The following is a 27,042-nucleotide window of genomic DNA, read 5'->3' as shown; positions in this document are numbered from 1 at the left end:
AACACTCGGATTTAGAGGAAACGTGAGACACTCAGAAAACTTAACCTACCACACTGAGAGATCAAACTGTATCTACAAAGAAGGTCAAAGACACAAGAGGACCAGACATTAAGTTTGTATAAACATTAAGAAACACTGTACCTTTTTGTCCTTGAACCCTGCCATACAAAACAGGTATATATGAGTCAAATCAGCTTTCTTCCCCACCTTGAGGTCAAACCTCTTCATGCCCAGGGGGGAAAAAAATCTGTCTTAAGACCCAAAATCATGCAAATGTAATACTTTTTTTTTCAAAATGTCTAATAAAAAAGAGGTAATAAATAAAGTTTTAAATATAGAGTCCACAACTTGCTCTCACATTGTCATAAGAGAAAAAGAACCTGCAGTTCCCAAACTGTGTGCCTTCTGGTCACCAATGGGGGACGTGGGGGGCAGGAATGACAAAACTCAGATGCCTCCATTCTGTGATGTGGATTCAGTTTAGGCCACATCATCTGAACTTTCACCATAATTTAGTAGTCCTCTTCTAGGGTGCCTATGGCCGTTGTTCTTTCTAAGCCTTCCTTAAAGCAGTAAGCCCTTCCCTTTCTAGCAAAATCACTCATGGCACCTAATGTGTAGAACACTTTATAAAAGTGAGCTGCTTGGGTTGAAATGAGAGTGGCAGGCCCAGACCCAGCCCACTCCCACATTAAGTGTCCCCAAAACTCGGGGCGCCTGGGTGGCGCAGTCGGTTAAGCGTCCGACTTCAGCCAGGTTACGATCTCGCGGTCCGTGAGTTCGAGCCCCACGTCGGGCTCTGGGCTGATGGCTCAGAGCCTGGAGCCTGTTTCCGATTCTGTGTCTCCCTCTCTCTCTGCCCCTCCCCCGTTCATGCTCTGTCTCTCTCTGTCCCAAAAATAAATAAACGTTGAAAAAAAAAATTTTTTTTTTAAAAAAGTGTCCCCAAAACTCTGAGGACAATCTGAAACCACATGCTTAGAGCAGGAAGAAAGACAAGAACAAAACATCTACTTGTATGGCCATTCAACGAGCCTTAACGCCTTAATGGAAAATCCTTAACGCCTACTTCGGAAGTGCTCATGCCATGTGCGCAGACTGGTTTGAAAATAAACAGAGAACAGCCTAGCCTCATTCGATCCAGTTCATTCTGTCCTCCTACCCACAGCGTGGTTACCAGAGTGAAAATGACCAAGAAGAGATGATAATATACATAAGCCATTTATTTCTCTTCTCCGCTACTGAAGTGTTTGCTTATTCTGAAAACTAATCTCAAGGGGATGTATATTTTGGTCAAATTTAGAAGGAGAGATGAGAAGAGTTGATATGTAACTTTCTAGATCACTATGCCACATACTCCATAAACCACGTCTCAGAAAGGAGTCACTGGTGAATCTTGTTAAAATGGAGACGCTAATTCAATATCTGAAGAGGGGACTAAAATTTCTGCGTTATTCTAACAAGCTCCCAGGAGGTGCTGACGCTCTAGGGCACAGACTACCCTGGGTCAGCAGGGTCCTAGGGTGTGGTTCTCGACTGGACATCCAGCAGAATCACTGCAGGGCTGGAAACACAGACTGCTGGGCGCCGCCCCCACAGATGAGACTTCATTTACATGCCTAACAACTTCCCGGGTCCCACTAATGCTGCTGGCCTGGGGACCACACTTTTAACAACCACTGTCCTAGGGAACAAGGACAAAAGACAAGGAAGAACAGAATAGAAATCTTGTAACAGGTTCAATGTGCAAAAAAATCTGTTTACAATCATTTCCCAAAATAGAATTTTCCCTTCCCAGATCTACAAGAATAAACAGGCTAATGTCTGTTACACTTCAAACTAACATCTAATGGAGGAAAAGAAAGACCTTTCCCTAATGAAAGTTGGCAACTTATTTAACCTAAAATTGGAAGAAGATACTTGACTTGTGATGCTTTTATCAACATCATCCATATCTCCCGGGTTAGCATTAGACTCTAGCAAGGCGGCTTATAGGCCGGGACTGTAGGACCTTCTTTTTCACAGGGGGCAAAGGCGAGCAAATAATTTATAATGATTTTCTTCTCCATTTCTATTTAAGCTCAACACATGGTAAAAGCTTTGCCAGGAAGACAGTAAGAACTACATCAATCAGAACTTGTTTCTTCTGCCCATTTGCAAATAACTGACCTTTTCAAATGACCTGCAGAATAGAGAATATAGCTTGTGGTCAAAACGATTACATTAATGTCTTTCTGCAGACAGTTTTATAGATTTGGGTTTATTACCACTGAGATCCAGTCCCATAATCCAGAACAACAAACAACTTAATCACAAAACTATACTGCTGTAACAGCCAGAGCTCTTGAAACCGGACTTCTAGTTTTCTCATTAGCTCTTGTCCAGGATTTTAGGCATGATCACAACTAACCTGAGTGATGGAGCCCCGCAGGGATGGGATTCCTTCCAGGGAAATTTTGCTGGTTGGAGTTCCCCGAGTTATACTTCCTTCTTGAATGGCTCCTGGAGTACCTGAAGAAAACCAAAATTATTAGCAACTTAACCTTCTGCCACTGCAAACAAACAAACACCAGTCCCTACTTGGAGGAGGGCTGAGAGAAGGACACAGCAGCAAAAAGAATAGCTGCGTTTTACTGAAATGTACTTTTAAAATAATAATGCAATTATTAAAGAGGATTACTAAAATACGGAATTTCACAGTTTTAAATTATTTTTATACAGAAAGAAAAATTTAGAAGGTACAGGTTCTAACTTAAAACCCCATAGTTAAACCATATTAGTGACTTACTTTAATAAATTTATTGGGAAGAAAAGTTTAACATTTCCGCCAAACAGCATATTTTACCTCTGACCACTCCTTCGTGTTGTGCCCTGACCAATAAACCCTCAGGCTGGGAGTTCTGGCTTCGGGGAGAAAATTCCTCCTGCTTGATGTAGGGCACAGTAGCTAAGGACCAAAGCAAGAGACACACATGAAGAGATCAAGGGCTGAATTACCGAGTGTGATGCTACAAATGCAGGAACATTATGAGTATTTACTCACTGACCTGATTTGGCAGATTCCTGTTGCCGTGGCAATCCAAGAGAGATAGAACCCACTGAGGGCTTAGCTGTTTCTTGAGTGTAGGAAGTCTGATTATGAGAAGTCAAATAAGTGCCAGGTGTTCCCTAAAAATAATTTTTAAAGACTAAAATAACATTGTCTTTTTACAAGGTCAACAATAAATTTAATGCTCGTGTTTCTGTTTATAAAAATTTACACCCCCACTGCCCCAAGTTAAGAACAGGTATTTGCAAAGCAAGAGAATCCTTATCATGGATTGCTTACATTAAAAATATTTTTAAAAGGAGCAAGATAGGTCTTCTGAAATCACCATAAATTTCATGTAAATAATTTATTGTTAACAAATTACATAAATAAAGCACTTAACACTACACTCAAAATGTAAGCTACTATTATGCCTCTTAAAAATGCTACAGGACACTGACATCAGTGAAAACCAAGAGTAAGGACTTCGGAAAACTCTCCTCCACAAAGGCAACCAGTAAAAATTATAAAACAACAACAACAACTTTTAATGTGAAAATTAACCAAAGGGTTGTGGAAATCTGGGCGCATGTGTTCAAGAAAACCAGCAGAATCTAAGTAAGAACAGTGGGTTTCGTGGCATCTGAACTTGTTCTATTTCATCTCATATACTCCCGGCCAAGCTCGGTGGCGGCAGTGAAAATCAACAACCCTCAATCGTGGTGAAAACCATCAGCCTGGCAGCCACTGGAGGGGAAAGAACAGGGCTGGGCTCCCTAAAAGCCTCATTCCCAGATAACTGTCATTATTCCTTCTGGTTCTCTGGAAGACCCATTTGCAAGGCTGTCTTTATTTGACCTGACTACGGTGGGGAAGGAGGTGCACGCACGCTTGTCAAAAACTATCAGAGTCAAATGACTGAAATTCTTCACTGCCTGGGGCAGTAGATAACCAAGAAGGCAAATGAGAGGCTAACCAAACACCTTTAAAGGAAAAGCCAAGGAATGAGATGTTTAAAGGGGATCTGAAAAACTCCAACGTATTCCTAACAATCTAGGAGGCCATGTGCACGTGCAAGGTTGTGCAGATGCCTAGGAAAGACCCGAGAAGGCCTTGAATTCTCAACTCTGGCTGACCTCAAAGCTCTCTGGAAGCAGGAAGAGAAGACTAAGGCAGGGTTGTCAGGTACCAGGCTGAATGTCGAAGGCGTGCCCCAACACACACACAGAGCTACTCAGTCAAGACTGGGACGCTTACTGATTCTAGGCACTGACGTCTGTCCAGCAATTAGCTGGCCACCAGGTGAACCAAACAGTGACTTCAATGGCCACACAGGTCACAAGAATACAGACTTTACAGAGTTAGTTCAGAAAAGTCACAAAGCAAATACCAACACACATAGCAACAACAGCAAACCCTAGGGGGAGAGGAAAATCCATTTTCCACAGTTGCCACATTCTGTTATGTAAAATATCCAGTTTTTAACCAAAATTTACAAGAAACAAGAAAGTATGACCCACACATGAAAACATAAAATACGTTACAAATAATTAACTGAAAATAAATCTAACAAAACCTCTACAGTGAAAACTATGAAATACTGTTGAGAGAAATTAAAGACCTAAAATATGGAAAGATAAACATGTTCATGGATTAGAAGATTCAATATTCTCAAGATCTTCATATGTATCCCAAAATAATCTATAGATTTAAGGCAACCCCTGCCATAATCCCAGCAGAATTTTTTGTCAAAGCTCACCTATATAATTTATATGGAAATGCTGAAGTCACAGAGAAGAGGCAGAGCAATCTTGAAAAATAAAAGCCCTTACAAGGACTCATAGCACATGATTTCAGGACTTATAAAGAAAGCTACAACAATCACAACAAAATTTCAAATTTCTGCTCATCAAAACTTATCAGTAAGACACAAAAGCCACAAAGAAGAGAAAAAACTTTATAACAGAGACCGTTCATCCACAACACATAAAGAACTTCTACAATCTACTAACCAAAAATCCCCAAAAAAAACAGATAGTAAGACAGTCACTTCACAATCAGATGCATAAATGACCAATAAATATACGAGAAAGTGCTCAACATCTTTGTTTTCAGGGAAATGCAAACTGGAGCCACCATCAAATGTTACATACCCACTAATAAAACCAAGATAAAAAAGACTGCCAACGGCAAAGCAACGTGAAGGCTTATGCGTTGGGGGTAGTGGTGTAAAACTGGAGACCCACTCTGGAAAATTATAAAGTAAAGCATAACATATATTCAGCAATTCCACTCTCAGGGGAGTATACAAGAGAAATGAAAACATTATATCTATAAAGAGCCCAGTATAATGTTTGTATCAGCTTTATTCACTGTAGCCAAAAACAAGAAATAGCTCATGCTTCCATTAACAAGAAAATGGATAAACAAACCAGTATGTTCATACAATGTAGTATTATTTGGCAATTAAAAAAAAAAAAAAAAAAACTACTGATGACACAAAACCCTGGATGAATCCCTAAAGCCGTTATGCTATGTTAAAGAAGGCACAGAAGAGTACACACTGTATGAGCCCATTTACATGAAGTTCTAGAAAAGGCAAAACTAATCTGTGCCAGTAGAAAGCAAAACTAGGATTGCTTCAGGCCGAAAGGGCGTGAGAAAACTTTCTGGAGTGATGAAATGGTTCTATAACCTGACAGGGGTGTGGTCACTGCTGGTCCTGCACATGAGTCAACACTTTACAACAATTAAGAGAAGACCACATTTGGAGCACCTGCGTGGCTCAGTCGGCTGAGGGTCCAACTTTAGCTCAGGTCCTATCTCACGGTTTGTGAGTTTGAGCCCCGCCTCAGGCTCTGTGTTGACAGCGTGGAGCATGGAGCCTGCTTCATATTCTGTGTCTCCTTCTCTGTCTCTCTGCCCTTCCCCTGCTCACGCTATGTCTCCCTCTGTCTCTCTCTCTCTCTCTCTCAAAAATAAACAAACATTAAAAAAATTAAAAAAAAAAAAAAAAAGATAACACCGTATTAAAAAAAAAAAAAAAAAAAGTAACACCAGGAAAAAAGAAAGATACAGTGGCCAAAGTCAGAATGAACTGACTGGTGTTTAGAGTCTTTGTAATAGTTGGTCAACACATATCTGAGTACTTGAAAAGATTCCTCTGAAGAGACCCCTCTTTCATCTACGCTACACTCAACTTCAGGGCACAGAAGTGCCTCGCAGAAGTTAAACCAGACAGTGTGCCAAGGCCACTCACTCTGTGCACCCAACGCACACAAGCTCCCGGAGCGTGGCACGGAGTACGATGACCGCCATATTTTCTGGTCATGGCCTCTTCGTATATAGGTTTTCATTTAAGACTCTGACAAATGAGTGACAGAAAGCAATCCTCAACAGAAATCTCCTGAGGAGAGAAGACGTTTTTACCTGCGAGATGGAGCCTCCCAGGATGAAAGAGGGTTTTTCAGAAGCCACTGTGGTTTTAGATGATGGAATAAGTGGAGGAGGTGGCCTCGTGGGTCGAGTTGTCGGAAGCCGAACCGCTTCGGGGAGATTGGTTATCACTTGATGTGGAGCAGGCTGCAGGACTTTTAAAAGGAAGAAAAAGATGATTTAAAACAGTCCATTTCGTAGTTTGCAACACCCCACCTATCTCAGTCATTCCTGAATTTTTAAATCACAAATTGGATTTGGAGTGCAAGATGAGGCTGAAGATGAGCATTTCTATTTTAAATTTCTCTTTCACTTGAATTAAAGCCGTATACACATTCAGGTCACACATGGTATTTGGGAGGCTGAAATATCCAACTCCCTGTCAAACCGGAGCTTGCAAGCTGATGTTCATTTCAACCTACTTCTGCTTAGCATCGGCAAATGGCAATCTTTAATAATCCTCTCTCTCTCTCTCCATCGCTCTTTGGACCTGCTTCTTACGAGCAGCTGATGCGGCAACTAGGGAGAACATACAGACGCAACTGACAACCAGCTGTATGTCCCCTTTTGCATCCTGCAGAATTTGAGCAACATTCACGGATTCTGGCTCTCACGGACTCGGGAATCTCTTACGATGGGGGAGGGGATCTCAAGATTTTTCAAAAGTACAGGTACTCGTAACAGAAAAGCCAGTCAATGTCACAGTGGACACGTGTGGACACAAACTTCCCAGCGGCCCCGGTAAATCTCAACTGAATACAAGTGATGATGGGATGTAGAGAAACCAGAAGGTACTCTTGAAACGGGAAGGACATGTCCTGGAAACCACCCATGTGTAGCACCGGTAGGTAGATGGCCAGCAGCCACTGCACAGAGGAACGATATTTACCTGGCGGGACACTATAGCGGGCTGCACTCATAGGCTGTGGAGCGGCTTTACTGACTTCTCTCGGAGAGAGCCTACACGGTGATGCTGACCTTGCTGCGGTACTGTGCATCTGTGCTTCCTGTTCTAGGGCACGTGTGACCTCAGCATAGGGCATATAGGCGACTGATTTTCCTATGAAAGTTAAAGTTATCAAAATAAGGGAAGAACCCCAAACGAAAATAGTAAGTGTGAAAGGACCAAGCCCACACCATCCAGGGGCAGATCCGACTATATACTAATAAATTAAAATCTAAAATTCCTGGGGGGAGTCCACCCATAGAGAGGTTACATCTGTGTATGCACCATCACTAGGACCCTAATAAAATCCTCAAAAATTCAGTTATGATTTTTCCCTTTAAAAGACAAAGTACTTCCTTTTCTCCTCAATAGGAAAACTAGCGTTTCCACATGCAATAAGGATCACGACAGGCAAACCTCAGATTATCCGGCCATTCTGTGAATTCAAGTCTTGCTTGACTTAGATCTCTGAGAATTTCAACTCTCTTATTTAGCCTGTTGAAACCCACCACTTAACAGTCAGAAAAATAAACATGATTAAGAAATGGAAGAAGCCTTTCAAAGGATACAGATCAAACTAATCCAAAAAACCTACACCAGTTTATAAAACTATGAATTGTACTATAATAATGCTAATAAAAATCATATGATTTACCTCTACATTAAGCAGTACAAAAAACTTTAAGCATTTAAATGGGTACATCAGATATGCAGTCACATTAATATTTAAAAATACACGTAATAATATATAACTTTTTTCTTTTTTAAAATGATACGGACATTGTAATTCTGGAAAATCAGAAAAGCACAAGGAAGAAAGTACAAATCATCTGTAACCCAAACCATTTAGATTTGGGGTATTTTAATGTCTGCCAGAACAAATTCCTATTACTCTTTTGCTTACCTAGTCTTACCCATTTAGTCTTGCAGGTAAACCTAAATTTAAAATCATTCTAAGTAGTTCCTCTCCAAACAAAATGTCACTGGAATTTTCATTAGACTGGCATTAAATTTATGAATACAGGAGACCGGACATTCCATAATAACGTTTCCTAAATGAGGAATCTAGACTTTCTCGTATGTCTTTTCTATACATTCCTTGTTAAAAATTATTTTTAAGGTATTTTACATTTTGTTGCTAGGAAAACCATCTTTTTCATCTTTTACATATATGACTTTTTATTGCAGATACAAAGGAAAGAAAGATGTGGGTTCCTGCAGATCATTTTTTTTTTCCTCAAAAACTTAATGAACTTTCCTTTTAGCTCTAATAACTTTCCAGTTGATTCTTTTAGGCTTTCTAGGTATTCTTATCCTGTGAATAATAATTTGTCTTCTCCCTTCAAACGGCTATGCTTATTTTTTATTCTTTTTTTCTTTACTAAACTACAGTAAGCAGTGAAAGTTCCTGTCTAAAGAGAAGGTCTCTAGCATTTCACTATTAAAAGGAAGGTTTATAATTGGTTTCAAATAAAGATTCATTAGCACAAGGCATAAAGAGTTCTCTGGCTTACTAAGATTTGTGTAAAAACTAGAAACAATTATAGTAATCAGCTAATATTAAGCATGTCCTTCAATGGGGAGCCTGGGTGACTCAGTGAGTTAAGTGTCTGACTCTTTTTTTTTTTTAATTTTTTTTTTTTCAACGTTTATTTATTTTTGGGACAGAGAGAGACAGAGCATGAACGGGGGAGGGGCAGAGAGAGAGAGGGAGACACAGAATCGGAAACAGGCTCCAGGCTCTGAGCCATCAGCCCAGAGCCCGACGCGGGGCTCGAACTCACGGACCGCGAGATCGTGACCTGGCTGAAGTCGGACGCTTAACCGACTGCGCCACCCAGGCGCCCCAAGTGTCTGACTCTTGATTTCAGCTCAGGTCCTGATCTCGCAGTTCAATCAGTTCAGGCCCCGCGTTGAGCTCTGCACTGACAGTGCGGAGTCTGCTTGGGATTGTCTCTCTCCCTCTCTCCACCCCTCCCTTGCTCTCTCTCTCTCAAAACAAATAAACTTTTAAGAACAGTATGTACTGCAGGGGCGCCTGGGTGGCGCAGTCGGTTAAGCGTCCGACTTCAGCCAGGTCACGATCTCACGCTCCGTGAGTTCGAGCCCCGCGTCAGGCTCTGGGCTGATGGCTCAGAGCCTGGAGCCTGCTTCCGATTCTGTGTCTCCCTCTCTCTCTGCCCCTCCCCCGCTCATGCTCTGTCTCTCTCTGTCCCAAAAATAAATAAATGTTGAAAGAAAAAAAAAAAAGAACAGTATGTACTTCAGAGAAAGACAAATGTCATATGATTTCACTCATATGTGGAATTTAAGAAACAAAACAGATGAACATATGGCAAGGTGGGGGCAGGGGCGAGAAGAAATGGAAACAAACCACAAGAGACTCTTAATGACAGAGAACAAAACCAAGGGTTGATGGAGGGAGATGGGTGGAAGATGGGCTAGATGAGTGACAGGTACTAAGGAGGGCACTTGTGATGAGCACTGGGTGTTGTATGTAAGTGATGAATCACTGATTTCTACTCCTGAACCCAATACTGCACTGTGTGTTAATACTTACTTTTTTTTAAAGTATGTACTATTTACATACTTTTTATATACTATTTATATACATACAGTGCAGAGCACCGTGATTACATGAATTATCTCACTTAGCCCTCATGACCAATGAGATTATTAACACCAGTTCACAGATGAGGAAACTGAAGCTCAAAAGAATCACACCATGTTGCCCAACCAAGGTCACTCTACCAGGGATCTTTCAAAAGCCTGACTCTGAGCTCTAAACCACATGGCAAAAATGCCTCCCTGAATCACTGGGTGTTGAATTTCAGATGTCTCTCGGGTACCCATTAAGATGATGGTACTCTTCCCTTCTTAGCCATATTAATGTAACGAATTAGATTAAGTGCTCTAATGCTGTGTAGATTTATAAAACAGACCCACTTCCAAAGAAAATCATGTCTTCCTTTCTAGAGAATTTAACAGCATGGTGTATTATAAATTCCGTGTGATTGTTTTGTCACTTCCAATAAGTTGACAACTATGTGGAAACTATTTTGTCATGTACTGTTAAAGGAAAACTGGAAATTTAGATGGTTCTAAATACAGCTTTTAAATCATCATGTACTCAGGGCTGAAAAGATAAAGAAACCAACAACAAAAGAAACAGACTAGATTCAGTTGCACAGATGCATTAACTCTTAATTGGATTGAACTGATCCTATTAAACCTGCACTGCAAGTTTAATTTTAACTCTCTCGACGTGTGTGTCTGAGCTCCTTCACTACAGGGAAAAGGCTTCAAACTAAAGCAGGGGTCAGCTTGTGTAAATGTTCCTGGAAAGTGAAAACAATTGCCTCTAAGGTTTTCCCCAAGCTTTCCTACAGGTGAAAAGGCTTACACCACCTACGATAATTTTTTGTGCCACTGACATTAAGGTGAATACAATCAAACAGTTGGACAACCGGTGCTGCCTGTCACTTTCTAAGTGAGGCTGTGAAAAGTCAAAACCATGGTCCTAATTCAAGTGGACTGTACCAGTCTGGTGATTGTTTATATGTTAAATCCACATTCTTGCTGTATTTACCATTCTATAAACTATTCTATGATGTTGCATTGAAAACATTTATATCAAACATGCTGCATATAAGCAATTTAACGGCAAGTATACAATTACATAAGGGGGATGTATAAATGTAAGGGAAATTATCCTTTACACTGAACTATGTATGGATACCTATCAACTTAGGAGAGTCTTCAGGCACTTGGTTAACAAATCACTGGACAAACATACTAGGTAGATGAGCTAAAACAAAACTTAACCTTGGGACAAAATGTAATCAACCGCCCCAGTTTCTAGGGTCACCTTGAACCAAACTGATGTCATATTAATAAACACCTTGGTAGCGTATTAATCAAAAATATAATTACCATGTGGTTCTAAGACCACTGAACTATATATAGGGGCGCCTGGGTGGCTCAGTCGGTTAAGTGTCCTACTTCGGCTCAGGTCATGATCTCACGGTTCATGGGTTCAAGCCCCACATCGGGCTCTGTGGTGATAGCTCAGAGCCTGGAGCCCATTTCAGATTCTGTGTCTCCCTCTCTCTCTGCCCCTCCCCCACTCATGCTCTCATGCTCTCTCTTTCCTTCAAAAATAAATAAATTTGGGGGGAAAAAAAGGACCACTGCATTACAATTAAAAATTAGGATACCCCTCTTATCTAAACCACATGGATTAATGTGACTGACCAGAGAGAAATGCAGTTCATTGTTTAGAGTCTTAGAAGTTGGGCTCTAGCCTGATTCAGTCTCTCCAGCTTCCAAATACCGCCCAATTTATAAAGTAGAACAAGACAAGATATTGAGGTCCTAAAGTAACTATATGATATACATATTAGAATGATCCAGATATTACTACTAACTAACAATAATACTCAGCTTTAGTACAAATTTGGCAAATATCATTTGAATGTCATTTTTTTCTAGGTTCTTTTAAATTCTTCCTCCCAACATTTATTCTAAATCATTTATGTAAGGAATACATTGACAGACTTTTAAATTACTCTATAATTTTTATCATTCTCATCATGACAGATTTTCTCGTAATTGGGCTGCTCAAAAGATAAGCACTTCTGCTAAGTCCATTTATACTCTAGTTCATTTAACTCATTCCTTCAACATGTAATTACTGAGTTAGCAACTGAGGATTCTCTACACCCAATATACTAAAAGCCCCCAAATCATTAACGTTTTTACCTTCATTCAAGAAATATTCATTTAGCACCTATTATACACCCAGCCTTGCTAGGTGTTATTTTTACTAGCATAAGATTTATGCTTAAAACATTAATAATCTTATATTTAGAACTCTAACATTACAGGCTCAGTGTACCAAATAACTAATAACTTATCATTGGTGTGACTGGGGGAGGGGGTCAAGATCATTTAAGTACCACAGTTCCCATTTTATATTAAATAGCCCTTGAAATCCAGGGCATTCTACAGCTAATTGCTCTTACTTATCTAAAAAAGGTACTACAAAGAGTCTTTTGAATCATTACGGAAAAATCTAAACCATAGTAATGAAGACCTTAATAGACTTATATCCTAAGCATATTATAGCACGTAGTTGGTAAGTTAACTATCAACCAGAACACATGTGCCATTTCCTAACCATGCCAGAATTTATTACAACTTAGAAATCACTCCCCTCTCCCCTTTTTAGAGAAAGTAAGTGTATCTATCATGCACAACTAAAAAGAGCATGCCAGGGGCATCTAGCTAGCTCAGTCGGTGAGGTGTGCAACTCTTGATCTTGGGGTTGTGAGTTCGAGCCCTATGTTGGGTGCAGAGAGTACTTAAAATTAAAACAATCTTATTAAAAAAAAAAAAAAAAAGAGAGAGAGAGGGGAGCCTGAGTGGTTCAGTCAGTTAAGTGTCTGACTCCAGCTCAGGTCATGATCTCGCGGTTCATGAGGTCATGAGCCTCATCAGGCTCTGTGCTGACAGCTCGAAGCCTGGAGCCTGCTTCGGATTCTGTGTCTCCCTCTCTCTCTGTCCCTCCCCCACTCACGTTCTGTGTCTGTCTCTCTCTCAAAAATAAACATAAAAATGAGGGTTGATGGGGGGTGGGAGGGAGGGGAGGGCGGGTAATGGGTATTGAAGAGGGCATCTTTTGGGATGAGCACTGTGTGTTGTATGGAAACCAATTTGACAATAAATTTCATATATTAAAAAAAATAATAAAAGGGGCGCCTGGGTGGCGCAGTCGGTTAAGCGTCCGACTTCAGCCAGGTCACGATCTCGCGGTCCGGGAGTTCGAGCCCCGCGTCAGGCTCTGGGCTGATGGCTCAGAGCCTGGAGCCTGTTTCCGATTCTGTGTCTCCCTCTCTCTCTGCCCCTCCCCTGTTCATGCTCTGTCTCTCTGTCCCAAAAATAAATAAACATTGAAAAAAAAAAAAAATTTTTTTTTTAAATAAAAAAAATAATAAAAAACAAAAAAATAAACGTAAAAAAATTTAAAAAAGAAAAAGCATGCACAACTCAAACCTGTCACTTGAAATAACAACAGTGACAACAATGATAACAACACCTTCTATTATCATTTATAGAAGGTACCTATATCCCATGGTATCTATTATACCATGTGTATACTAGTGCACTGATTATTATTATAAATTGTATATTATTACATACAATATTATATAAAGAATAATGCTGAGCCACATGTTACAAAATAATACTGACTGTTGATTCTTTCTTACGGGTTATAATCACAGCAAGGGAGGAAGGAAGGAAGGAAGGAAGGAAGGAAGGAAGGAAGGAAGGACAGATTAGATTAGATTAGATTAGATTAGATTAGATAGATAAGTGGGTAGGTAGGTAGGTATAAATAGACAGATAGATAGACAGACTGACAGATCGATCCATAACTTGCTCTTTACAAATGAGATAACTAAAAGGAAGAGTTAAGGGACTTGTCCCTGGCCAAACAACTGGTAAATGCTGGGGTGAGAGACGAGTCAGGGTCTGACTGGCACTATACATTTCACAAAGTTGTCATCAGAGAATTAGAGCATTATCCTGCTGTTACATGTGACTTGCTTGCAAGACACGATAACAATTCCCACTTACTCTGAAAAGTCAGATAAGTAGGCAGAAAGAATGGTTTTTATAGTCTTCCAGCATAGAGACAAATATCAGAAAATTCACACTAACGAAAACCACCAAAAATGTTACTGCCATCCTTTAGAGTAGTCAATAATACAAACATTCCTCAACTGTCTAACTGAGGTCAATTTGAAGGGATTCTATGTGTTGGGGCAAGAGAAATAAATCAATCGGCATGCTGATAAACTACAAAACACAAAGGACCCACTTTGGAGTATAGTTTTGTTTCCCTTCAGGAAAGTTCTTTGTGATGACAGCGCTGCCTACCTTCCCACTCTCTGTTTGGACTCTTGGAGGTGCCACACGGACTTGTGGAACTTCTACATTCCAAATCTATCTGTTCTTGCCTCTGTCGCTGTTCTTCCAGGAGCGCAGACTCATGCATGGCTTTAATGTGACGCTGGTACAGGGCATAGCCGCTTACTGGGGTTCCAATTGGTATATTACATGGGGTACAGGAAACCTACAGGAAGAAAAAAAAAATCTAAATATGCCAATGACCAACATAACAACAACCCTCTGCTGCAAATAATGCTTATTTCTGTAACCTACCAGTTGATAGGATTTTGCCGTTTTGTTTTTTTTTTTAACGTTGACTTATATTTGAGAGGGAGAAAGAGACTGAGTGCAGGTGGTGGAGGAACAGAGAGACAGGGAGACACAGGATGTGAAGCAGGCTCCACGCTCCGAGCTGTCAGTACAGAGCCTGACATGGGGCTTGAACCCACAAACTCTGAGATCATGACCTGAGCCAAGGTCAGGCGTTTGACTGAGCCACCTAGGCGCCCCGGATTTTGCCATTTTTTAATCAAAATCATCTTCAAATGTAATGCTTAAAATGCTGAACATTTCACTTTCAGAACGGAACATAATATAAAATCACTAAAGGGGACGCCTGGGTGGCTCAGTTGGTTAAGTGTCCGCCTTTGGCTCAGGTAATGATCTTATGGTTTGTGGGTTCCAGCCTGCGTTGGGCTCCTGGCCGACAGCTCGGATCCTATGTCTCCCTCTCTCTCTCTCTCTATCCCTTCCCCCTTGCACTCTGTCTCTCTCTCGCTCTCGAAAACAAACATTTGGAAAAAAAAAAAAATCACAAAACTTATGATAAGAGAAATCAAAATATTTCTGTCTGCTTTTCACTTATGATGGCCAAATCCCTGATGGCTCAACGCCCCTCCTCTCTAGGCTCCCGCAGCAGGTAATCACACCCACTTCTGTGGGTTTAAACGTCATCTATATGTTAACAACTCATCAATTTCTATTTCTAAGATGTTTGCTCCAAGTCCCATACAGAATGGCTGCATAATAACTCCACCTGGATATCTCAAAGCACCTCAAAACCTGCATTCAAATAGAAATATCTCATTTCCTAAATTCAATGCTTCCCCTTCAGTGACCTCCGTCTTAGAAAATGGAACCTTAGCAGCTTAAGCCAGGTTCCTGGCGGACATCCTTGACTAATCAACCTCACTCACCTCCCACACCCAATTCATTGACCTATCAGGGCGGCTGTTAAATGTTACTTCTTCAGACAGGCCATCCCTTACCATCCAATAGACTTCAGTAACTTCCTCCCCATATTCCTTCTTACTGCGGCCCCGTTTCTTTCTTTCAGAGTACATTGACAGGACTTACAATAGCACAATCTGCAATAATGTAGGTTTTCCTTGTTTATTTTCTGTCTCTCTCACTTCATGAAGGAAAGAACCCAACCTGTTCAGTTCGATACTAAATAAACAGCCCCTAACACAGTCCATTACCCCATAATACAAAAACTTCCGGGGGAAAATTGAGAGCTTTTTTTAGAAACTATTACCTAAATAAAGACTTCCATAGTTTTTTCTGCTATTATAAATAGAATTCTTCACTGACACCAAAACACGCACAAAATTTACTTGCCTTTGTGCTTTGGTTTATATGTAAACATGGCTCTTCCTCCTTTTGCTATAAAGCCTAATGAATTGTTTTGGTCCAACCACAATGTTATTTCCCCCTTTTTTTTTTTTTTAATGTTTATTCTTCAAGTACATTAATGGTTCCACAAATGTCCTGGTTAGTGAAGCTGGCTATTTGGCAAGATGTATTCTAATTTTTTTTTTTTTTTTCTTAAGAGAGAGAGAAAGAGCATGTAAGCAGGAGAGAGGAGCAGAGGGAGAGAGAGAATCCCAAGTAGGCTCCATGCATAGCGCGGAGCCTGACGCAGGGCTAGGTCCTACGACCCTGGGATCATGACTTGAGCCAAAAAAAAAAAGAGGCAGACGATCAACCCACTGGGCCACCAAGTGCCCCCCAAAGTATTATTTCCTATGTGGAGTCTTCTTTAAGAGTCTCATTAAGAAGGAAGCTCTCCTTCTGAAATATCCATACTATATTTTCTAACTTAATAGAGCATCACATTGTTATAATTCATCTTAATTTTTATTGTAATATTTTCCTATGTCTTATTATCAAGACCAATCTCTAAATTTTTTGAAGTCAGAGATTATGATATATAAATATTCCATACAGCATTAACAATGTTGTCTTCAACTGGACACTCAATAAATGGCCATTTGAGTAAATCAATGAATGAGTAAATGTTTAACAATTTGTGTGTGAGTTATAAGCACACACTTAACTTTTTTTAATTATCATATGAGACAGGAAACAAATTTACATCCCCTGAAATAAAGCAAGAGTGAAAACATTACTACGTAAAAGAGTAATACCCAAGTTCAGAATTCAGTGTCAAAATGGAGTCAAGCTTGTAGAGATTATTCGAGTAAAGTGTAAATAAAACTAGATTTGGAATCGTATACTGCAGTTAGCCATAATCTTTATAATTCATTCTTAATATTCAAAACCTAATTATACATTTATTCTACCACTATTTTATAGCAAAACAAATAAAACAAAAGCAAAGCTTGCTAACATTTATGGCTAGAGGATTATATTTCTTTGGTGTTTTGTTTTTTTCTTCCTGAAATAGAAATGACCATTTCAATCAACTATCACAATGAATCCATTTGAAAAAGGAATAGAGCGACAGATGACTGGATAAACAAAATGTGATATATACATACAAAGGGAGATTATCAGTCTTAAAAAGGAAAGAGATTATGACATGCTATAACCTGGATTAACCTTAAGGACTTTATGCTGAGTGAAATAAGCCAGTCATAAAAAGACAAACACTGTATGATTCCACTTATATGAAGTATCTAAGCAGCCAAATTCAGAGACAGAAAAGTAGAATGGTGGCAGTCAGGTGCTGGCGGGGAGGGGCAAAAGAGAGTGACCACTTAATAAGACGAGTCTCACTTCTGCAAGATGAAAAGTTCTGGAGATCTATTTCACAACAACAAATATATTTAACACTACTGAACTGTACGCTTAAAAACAGTTAAGATGGTAAATTTTATGTTGTGTGCTTTTTACCACAATTTTTTAAAAGGTCAAGTACTGATTAAGAAAGAGAAGAAGGGTCTCTAAAGGTCTTTATTTCTCAACTTTACTTCTCTTCCTCACTTAGAAAACTTACCATCGGTGGGATAACAGCAGCTCTATGTTGAAGCTGTGGCAGGTCCAGTGGATTTGGTTTTATTGGGGATGAGACCAGTATAGATCCAGGAGGGTTTAACAATGAAGGCTTTGAGTCCATGGGAAACATTCTACAATTGGCAATAAAAAAAGATAAATTAATATATTCTTCTTTAAGACTTAAAAAAAAACATGTTTTTAATCTTATTTTTGAGAGAGAGAGAGAGAGAGAGAGAGAGAGAGAGCGCGCGCGAGGGAGGGGAACAGAGAGAGGGAGACACAGAATCCAAAGCAGGCTCCAGGCTCTGAGTGGTCATCTCTGAGCTGCAGCACAGAGCCCGACACGGGGCTCGAACTCACGGACCGTGAGATCATGACCTGCGCTGAAGTTGGATGCCCAACCGAGCCACCCAGGTGCCCCTATTCTTGTTTAAGACTTTAAATGTACAATCATAATTCCTTCTAAGTAGTTAATGTGTAGGTGGACACACATACACAACGCATTAACCTTAGAAGAGATTTGAAGAGTAAGGAAAAAATGGACTCTGTAATGCTAATTGTCCAAGAAACCGAATATTGATTTATAGGTTGAAAATAATCTGAATTTAAATATCTGCATCTAACCACGCAGTCTGAACAAATTCCATTATAAAATGGAATTTTGTAAGTCCTAATCTACCACTAACAGAGATTACAAACTAGTCATCTGTATCTTGCCAGGATCAAAGGGCATTCTTTTTTAAAACAACTGCCCATGAACAATTTTAAAAACTAAGAGTTCCACCCAAGATTCCAGACTCCTGGTTTCTCATGAGAAATGGAAAGAAATGGCAGCACAGAAGCAGCAGCACTCCTGCACGGCAACAACATGCAGCTCCTTTTCCAAACAGCAAGCGCTTCTCTGTTCCCCACAGTCCCTTTCTCCCCACATTCCACCTGCTTCACTCAGGTTCGTTACCTACACTGGAGTTCAGGACACCCAATACATGCACGGGGAAAATCATACACCAGTGCCATACCCCCCACCTTCCAGGCTTGATCATACTTCCCAGTATTACTGGGGAAAGATGAACATTTTAAAAAGTACAAGTTGATAAGAAAATCAGAATGTATAAAAGAAAACAATTAACATCATACATAAAGAATAAAGATGGTGTTACAATGTAGAAAACCTAGGATGTGTCATTTGACAGTTGGGAAGTGATGCAGACTTTGGAGTGTTACTCAAAGACCACCACCATATATTTACGAGGAAATTTCTGAATTTCAAGACTACTATCATGTTCATCTCTTCGGGTGTTCCTCCAAGGTTACTACCTTCCTGTAGTTTCTAAAACCAACAGTGAAAAACACAGAGAATCCTCATCTTAGATGAACAGAATTTGGCACTTAGGTGAGTGGCTTATTTGCGTTCCTTTTTAAAAAAACAGGAGGGGAGAAAAAGAAAAAAAGTGTTGAACTGGGTTTCTGATTAAATGATGTTTTTAGTCGAATTCATTTCTAGAATCTGCACCAATGAAACATTCTACTGTGATTCTAGGGGATTCTATTGCTTTCAAGGAAAAGGAAATCCCAAGGAATGTACACATATTAAATAAAGCAACATCTATTCCTATAAAAATTTTACCTTTTTACTGTAACTTATAAAAACCATACACATGAAATAGTTTTGTATTATTAACTTAGTGACTAAAAACAGTCCTATATTCATGTATGTTATACATAGTTTCAATTACAAATATGAATAATCTAGAATTTTAACTGATATAAACAGTGACTGTGATAATTACCTAGAGCTTATGTTTAAATCATGCCTTCTAAAATGTTTTCAGAACATTTAACATGTTTCTCCTCCCCACATATTCTACCCTCTAATGCACAGGGACAGCAGGCCTTGTCTTGAGGCTGTGCGGTCTGAGAGCAAACGAGCCAATGCCTCTCGCCTTCACCACCACATCCTTCGCCACCTCGTCCTACTGCTTCCAACACCAGGAACGGCAGTCTCATCTGTGGTCTCGTTCACAAGTTTTGTTAGATGAGATCCCCTCCTCTGCTACATATGGGATGCATGTAACCAATGCAGGAAAAAAATATTATCTTTTTCACTTGAAAATTATGAGCACCTAATTGTTCTTGGTTATTTAAGCAGATGAAGAGCATCAAAACCCAGTAATAATGGCACGGAGACCACCTTTAACTTGCCGAGGTTTACGCAGGAGTAATCTCCGCGGCCGGCACCGTTCTGTGACTCAGCATCCGACAGAGCAAAGAATACAACAGTATTAGAGGAACGAGTCTCACCTCTGCCTCTCGGGCTCTCCATCTACATCTTCATCAGCACTGCAGGTAGCACTGGAATCATTGTCCGACTGGGGCTCGGGCCTCTGGGCCCCTATTTGCTGGGCCCCCACCAAGTCTTCATCGCCAGGCTCTGTCTTCTCGCCGGCTCTCTCCAGGTCTCTCTCTTTGGTATCACCTTCGACTTTAGACGGATTGTTCTCGGGCACCCTCATGTCAACATCTACAGAGTCTGTTCTGGTAGTCGCGGGGAGGTCAAGAACAGAAGTCACTTCAGCACTGGGCTCCTGCCGGTCAACGTCCATCGGCTCTGCTGCCTCTACGGTGATGTTGTCATTCGCCTGGGTCTCCGCGCTTTCATTTTCGACGGGTTTCGTACTTGGCACTGCCGAGGAGGGAGACGCACCGGGCGCAGGTTCGGAGGTGGACCCGAGCTCGGCCACAGGTTCCGTGTTCCCTCGAGAAGACGCATTTTCAGTGCTATCTTCGCCGGGCTTGACAGCTTCAACTGGTGAAGGAGAAGGAGCACTTTCTGTATCAGAACTATTTTCAGCACCTTAAAGATAATGATACAGCATAAAAATCTGATAATGGACATGTTTCAGGGGTGGCAGAAGCCATGCTTCAAAGTAGGTTTAGAAGGAATGACACTCGTCGCATGACCTCACCGAAGTACGCCAGCCACTGGGAAGCTAAAGTGTCTACAGAGCATGAAAGGGAGAGATCAAACTGTTTTCACCTTCTGAAACTGAAAGCGTAAAAGCCTTTAGTATCGAAAAATCATTTACATGAAATTTGAAAAATGAAGAAAGATGGAAAAACAAAACTAAACAAAAAAACCCGTACACAGAAATGGTACATTTCAGTTTATTTCTACCAGCCCATTTCTGTGCTTTTCTTTATACCCAGGAGGGCTGACAGTCCGTTCTAGAACAGCGCCATCCAATAGGAACATCATGTGAGTTACACCTGCCATTTTAATTTTTCCGGTTGTCGCGTTAAAAAAGTAAAGAGATAAATTAACTTTAAATCATGTATTTTATTTAACCCAATATGCCTAAAATATTATCTTTTTAACATGTGATCAACATAGAAAACTAGCAATAAGATTTTTACCTTTCTTGGTACTAAGTCTTCAAAATCTGATTATATTTTTCATTTTTAGCATATCTCAATTTGGACTAGCCACATTTCAAGAGCTCAATAGCCACAGGTATTTAGTGGCTACCACACTGGACAACAAAGCTCTAGGGTAACATGACACAGACTTTTTAATTTAACGTTGTAACCCTGGTCTTTCCCAACATCGTTTGTTTCATTTTATAAATGCAGTTTTAATCTGTGACATCTTTGCCTAGATATTTCAAAGGAATCACAAATTCAGTATTTCCTGCACCAGACTTGGACTCAACACACCCAAATCCCGTTCTTTTCTACTGTTTACTATCGATTAAACCAGAAACCTACGAGCAATCTTTTAATCCTTCCTCTCATTGATCCCCATATTCTGTGTAGACAAGCATCACAGATTTTCTCTCTAAAAAGATCCCTTGTGGAGCACCTGGGTGGCTCAGTCGGTTGAGCGTACGACTCTTGATTTCAGTTCAGGTTATGATCCCAGGGTCACGGGATCGCGTCCCATATCTGGTCCCACACTGAGCATAGAGCCTGCTTGGGATATATATATCCCTCCCCCCCAAAAATTAAAAAAATAAAAAAATTCAAAGATCCCTGGAATCCACCCACTTCTATTCAACCTCACAACTGCCGCTCCAGTCCGGAAACAACTCCTCCCATCTTCCACCTCAGACCATTCTCTACCACAACGCCAGAGTGAGCTGCTTAAAAACCAAACCTTACCAAAACTCACTCACGCACTTGCCTTTGCCATCGCCCTTCCCTCCGTGAGGGCAGGGACCCTCTATTTTGCTTATCGTTTAAGTCCTAGGACAAGCACTGTGCCTAGCACACGAGACTCAAATACCTGTTGAAGGATAAAGTGACTGAATGATTGTGAACATGTCTTAAATTTACTTCCCTTTTCCTCTATTACTGGACCCTCGGGCTACTTCCAATTTGCCACTATTATGAACAGCATACAGACATGTTTACTACAGCATTCAGTGTTTGATTATTTTCTTGAAGTAGACAACATAAAAACTTAAATCTCCCCCCAAATTAATATATTTACCTCCAATGAGAACCCCAATGGTTGGTAAGGAAGATTTTTTTTTTTTTAATTAAAAGAAGTTTTATTTTAATGTTTATTCATTTTTGAGAGACAGAGACAGAGCACAAGTGAGGGAAGGGCAGAGTGAGAGGAAGACACAGAATCTGAAGCAGGCTCCAGGCTCTGAGCTGTCAGCTCCAAAGCTTGACACAGGGCTTGAACCCATGAACCATGAGATCATGACCTGAGCCCAAGTCAGACACTTAATCAACTGAGCCATCCAGGTGCCTCAAGAAAGATTTCTTAAACTAGATAAACTAATTTAGAGTGTATATGAAGAACAAGTCCCTGAGAAAATCTCAGAAAAGTATGAAAAACATTAGAGTGAGAGGCCTGCCTCTCCAGATAGTCAAACTTACCACAAAGCCAACGTATCACATGTTTGCAACTGCCAGAGTGATAGACAAAATAAATCAGCAATGCAGAAGGCAATGCCTAGGAATAGATCCTAAAGTAGATGGGAAATTAATATATACCAAAGGTGACATTTCAAATCATTGGGTAAAGGATGATTATTTAATGAACTAGCTCCCTCAGAACTGGCTCCTTGTCTGGAAGAAAAACATGGACCCTACCTTACACTACACACAAAAATAATTCCAAAGGGAATAGAGTTTTCAAAATTCGAGAAGATAATGTAGGACAGGATATGTATAACCTCAGGAGGTACGTAGAAATGTCTGAAAGCAAAACAGGCAACTCTGAAGCTACAGATACATCATTCACACAGAAAGCAATAAAGACTTAATTGACCATATGGGAAAAGAGACTTTCAATGCATAACATAGTATTTTAAAACCCTACAAATTCATCCTCTCACTCATTCAATTAGGTACAAAACACCCAACGTGCAGGGCGCACTGGGGACAGAGAAGTGAAAAGACCAAACTGCACTCTAGAGGACCTGACAGTCGGGTGTCAAACGGACAACGAACAATTAAGTACATGATGCATCCGGAGGTCATAAGCACAGTGAGGAACAAAACTGGGGAACCAGTGAAGAAGAGGGTATCAAAGAGGTAAGGTGACATTTCAGCAGAGGCCTGAAGGAAATGGCAGAACGAACCAGGGACATCTTGGGGAACGGTAGAAGGAGCAGCTCATGCAAAACCCCCGAAGCGCGGGGTTGCTTTGCTCAAACAGCAAAGAGAACAACGTGGTTAGAACAGAGTGAGCAATCACCTCACATCTGTCAGGATGGTTATGATCAGAAAGGCAAGAAATAACAAGTGGAGAAAGGGAGCCCTTGTACACTGGTGGTGGGAATGTAAATTAGGGCAGTGGCTATGACAAAGAGTATGGAGGTTCCTCAAAAAGTTAAAAGTAGAACTACCATCTGATCCAGCAATTCCTTTTCTGGGAATTCATCTGAAAAAAAAAAAACAAAAACAAACACTAACTCGAAAAGATATGTGCACCCTCGCACTGATGGCAGCATTATTTACAAGAGCCTTACAAGAGCGAAGACACTGAAACAACCTAAGTGTCCATCAATGGATGAATGGATAAAGAAAACGTGGGGTATAGATACAGATACAGACACAGACACACAATAGAGTATTATTCAGCCATTAAAAAGGGGGTGGGGGTGCGCCTGGGTGGCTCAGTCTGTTAAGCGTCCGACTTTGGCTCAGGTCATGATCACTGTTTGTGAGTTCAAACCCCGCGTCTGGCTCTGTGCTGACAGCTCAGAGCCCGGAGCCTGCTTCAGGTTCTGTGTCTCCCTCTCTCTCTGCTCCTCCCCCACACTCATTTTCTCTCTCTCTCTCTCTTTCAAAAATAAATAAATTAAAAAAAAAAAAAAAAAAAAAAAGGAATTCTTGCCATTTGCAACAGGGATGGCCCCTGAGGGCATAATGCTAAGTGAGGTAAGTCAGACAGAGGACAAATACTGAATAATTTCACTTGTAAGAAGAATCTTAAAAGCAAACAAACAAACAAACAAACAAACAAAACCATGAACACACAGAACAATTTGTGGTTACCAGAGGCAGAAGAAGGTAGAAATGAGTGAAGGCAGCCAAAAGGTTCCAACTTTCAATTAGAAGATTAAGGAAGTCCTGGAAATGTAATGCACAGCATGGCGACTATAGCTAGTAATACTGTATCGTACACTTGAAAGTTGCTAAGAAAGTAGATCTTAAAAATTCTCATCACAAGAAAAAGATTGTAACTATGTGAGGCGATGGATGTTAACACGACTTATTTTGATCGTTTCTCAGTCAATACAAATACTGAATGATTAGTTTGGACATCTGAAAGTAGCATTATGGGTCAAAGATATCTCAATTAACAACAACAAAGAACATAGTGAGTAAGCAGAAAAGTGGTTTGCAAAAGGGTCGCAGAGGTGTATGGGCCAGTTCGCGCAGGGCCTCACAACAAGCCCCAGGCTTCTGAACGAAATGTGAAAGCATCACAGCATTTGGAACAGAGGCACAACACAGTCTGATTGACACTTTAGAAGGTTCGCTCTGGTTGTGGTTGGTGTAAAGGCACAGAAACATAATGGGACAAAGAGCAGCAAGGGGACCAATCAGGGGGCTGCTGCAGTGAATGTGGGCAGTGGCTCAGAACCAAGGTAGCAGCAATGAGGGTAGGGAGATGGGATGAGATTCTCACTAGTGCCTCTAAAGAAAAGCTGATAATATCCACTGATGGACCGCATGTAGGGTAGGAGAGTGTCACTTGTTGGCCCAGGGAAAGACTGGAGGGAAAGGAGGCCTCCGGTGGTGGGGAATCGAAAGTTTGTTCTGGATGTTAAGCTGGCTCTTGGGCATCCAAATGGAAACGTTAAGTAGGCAGTCAGATGCATGAGCCTGGAGTTCGCATGGGAGCTCAAGTGACAGATATAAAAACAAAATCAAAACAAAACGTCACAGACAAAAGCTCAGGACAGAACCTCCCACTTAGTAAGGTCTAAACATATGGCAGCAACCACTGTTAATGAAAGATGCTACCAAAATGTTGAAAGGCTAACAAAAAGCCTCACTTCATTTCATTCCCATTCAACGGAAAACCTCAAACCCGAGGGCAAGTTACCAAGTCATTTGTCTCCACAATATTAGAAGCCATGTTCATGACCGTGCAGCAGACATCACCTGTCATAAGCACTTCTTCGATTACTTTCTTCCTCCAGGCCACGGAAGAGTAGGAAGGAGTGTTTCCAAGGCAAGATGCTTCACCAAGCACCAGCCAAATGAGTGTCTTTTTTATTTTCGCTTAAAGAATGACTTGGAACAAAAGAACACGAATAAATCCCAATTTTGGTCAAGTTTCCGTTATTTTTGCTCCAACTCCTCTGTCAGAGACGCACACAGTCGAATGAACAACCCATCTTGCTCTCTGCTCGCGCGCTGCCGACAATCTCCCACAGACACGAGCAGCGCCACGTGATAAACAGTGACAATAAGCATGAGATCACAGGCCATGTAAACTGCATTGTACTGTCTTTTCCTCGACACCTTGAAATTCAGTCAACAGGAAATGGGGATCGCACAATTCTAGGGGCGAGTTCATTTCCTATTCGCGAGAAACTAGTCTAGGAGTCACAACATAACCCCCTGTATGGATGGGAATGTGTGCCCACCACCCCCCACACCTGATCAGACAGAAACATTTTTATGCTTAACCTTAACCTTATGCTTAACCTTAACCTTATGCTTAACCTTTTATGCTTAAACTTAACCTTAATTACTTTAATGACCTTATTTATAACCTTATTTCATAACCTTAATAACCTTATGTGACAATCTGAAAAAACCTTCACACCAAGACAAAGTAACAGGAAGAAAACAAAAGGAAACAAGTCACTTTTTGATGCTCAGCTTCTGAAAATCTGTTAGCCCCTGTACGGATAGGCTTCTGTGTTCTGAGATAAACATATTTATGATAATTAGGTTTGGGCTTTGTTATGGACTGGATTATGTCCCCCACAAACTTTATATGTTGAAGCCCTAACCCCCAAGGAAACTGTATTTGGAGACAGTGCTTTTAAGGAGACAATTAAGCTTAAATGAGGCCATGAGGGGGGGGACCCGAATCCACTAGGACCAGTGGTGTCCTTACGAGAAGAGAGATACCAAGAGCACATGTGCACAACGGGAAGGTCATGTGAGGACAAAGCAAGAAGCCTTTCTTCTACAAGCCAGGAAGACAGGTTCACTAGAAACCAATCCTGTTTGCATCCTGATCTTGGACTTCAACCTCCAGAACTGTGAAAAAATAAATTTCTGTTGTTTAAGCCACCCAGTCTGTGATAGTCTGTTATGACAGCCCAAGTGGGTTAATATAGGCTCCATGTACATTTATAACCCAGAGAATACTACCTACCAGCAACAAACCTATGAAAATGAACAACCTTGCATGATCTCTTAAGAACCATAAGCACACCATCCTGACATTCATAGTCTACGCACCCTTCTGCCACCCCAGAGTGAGCTTGCCCCAGGATTCTCATTTTCCAGAAAACCTCACAGAAAAAAAGCTATTTATTGTTCAAAGCCCAAACACATTCAAAACAAAACTTCAGTTTAAAAGCCAACAACAGGGGCACCTGGATGGCTCAGTCAGTTAAGCATTCGACTCTTGATTTTGGCTCAGGTCATGATTTCACTGTTTGTGAGTTCGGGCTCTGCACTAACAATGCAGAGCTTGCTTGGGATTCTCTCTCCCTCCCAAAATAAATAAACTTAAAATTTTTTTTTAAAATAAAAGTCAGCGGGGCGCCTGGGTGGCACAGTCGGTTAAGCGTCCGACTTCAGCCAGGTCACGATCTCGCGGTCCGTGAGTTCGAGCCCCGCGTCGGGCTCTGGGCTGATGGCTCAGAGCCTGGGAGCCTGTTTCCGATTCTGTGTCTCCCTCTCTCTCTCTGCCCCTTCCCCGTTCATGCTCTGTCTCTCTCTGTCCCAA

At 40.8% G+C, this 27,042-nt stretch overlaps 1 protein-coding gene across 17 annotated transcripts in view; it reads right to left on the bottom strand.

Moving 5' to 3' along the window:
* The window catches only part of NCOR1 (nuclear receptor corepressor 1), a 161,482-nt gene that overhangs the window by 32,932 nt on the left and 101,508 nt on the right, over positions 1 to 27,042 (bottom strand). For 12 of the 17 annotated variants that reach the window (XM_047833002.1, XM_047833003.1, XM_047833001.1 and 9 more), the window contains 8 exons: positions 19,905 to 20,457; positions 17,605 to 17,734; positions 14,352 to 14,547; positions 7,353 to 7,523; positions 6,458 to 6,618; positions 3,048 to 3,168; positions 2,846 to 2,947; positions 2,411 to 2,511 (listed from right to left, as the gene is read on the bottom strand). In XM_047833002.1, coding sequence (XP_047688958.1) covers positions 2,411 to 2,511; positions 2,846 to 2,947; positions 3,048 to 3,168; positions 6,458 to 6,618; positions 7,353 to 7,523; positions 14,352 to 14,547; positions 17,605 to 17,734; positions 19,905 to 20,457 — 1,535 coding nt within the window. The remainder of the gene's footprint in view (positions 1 to 2,410; positions 2,512 to 2,845; positions 2,948 to 3,047; positions 3,169 to 6,457; positions 6,619 to 7,352; positions 7,524 to 14,351; positions 14,548 to 17,604; positions 17,735 to 19,904; positions 20,458 to 27,042) is intronic. The other 5 variants (XM_047833010.1, XM_047833015.1, XM_047833012.1 and 2 more) reach the window with 3 other exon arrangements.

This window comes from Prionailurus viverrinus, chromosome E1 (assembly GCF_022837055.1).
Source record: "Prionailurus viverrinus isolate Anna chromosome E1, UM_Priviv_1.0, whole genome shotgun sequence".
NCBI lineage: Eukaryota > Metazoa > Chordata > Mammalia > Carnivora > Felidae > Prionailurus > Prionailurus viverrinus.
Note: the sequence above shows the minus strand (reverse complement) of the source record. Positions and strands in the feature narration are given on the sequence as shown.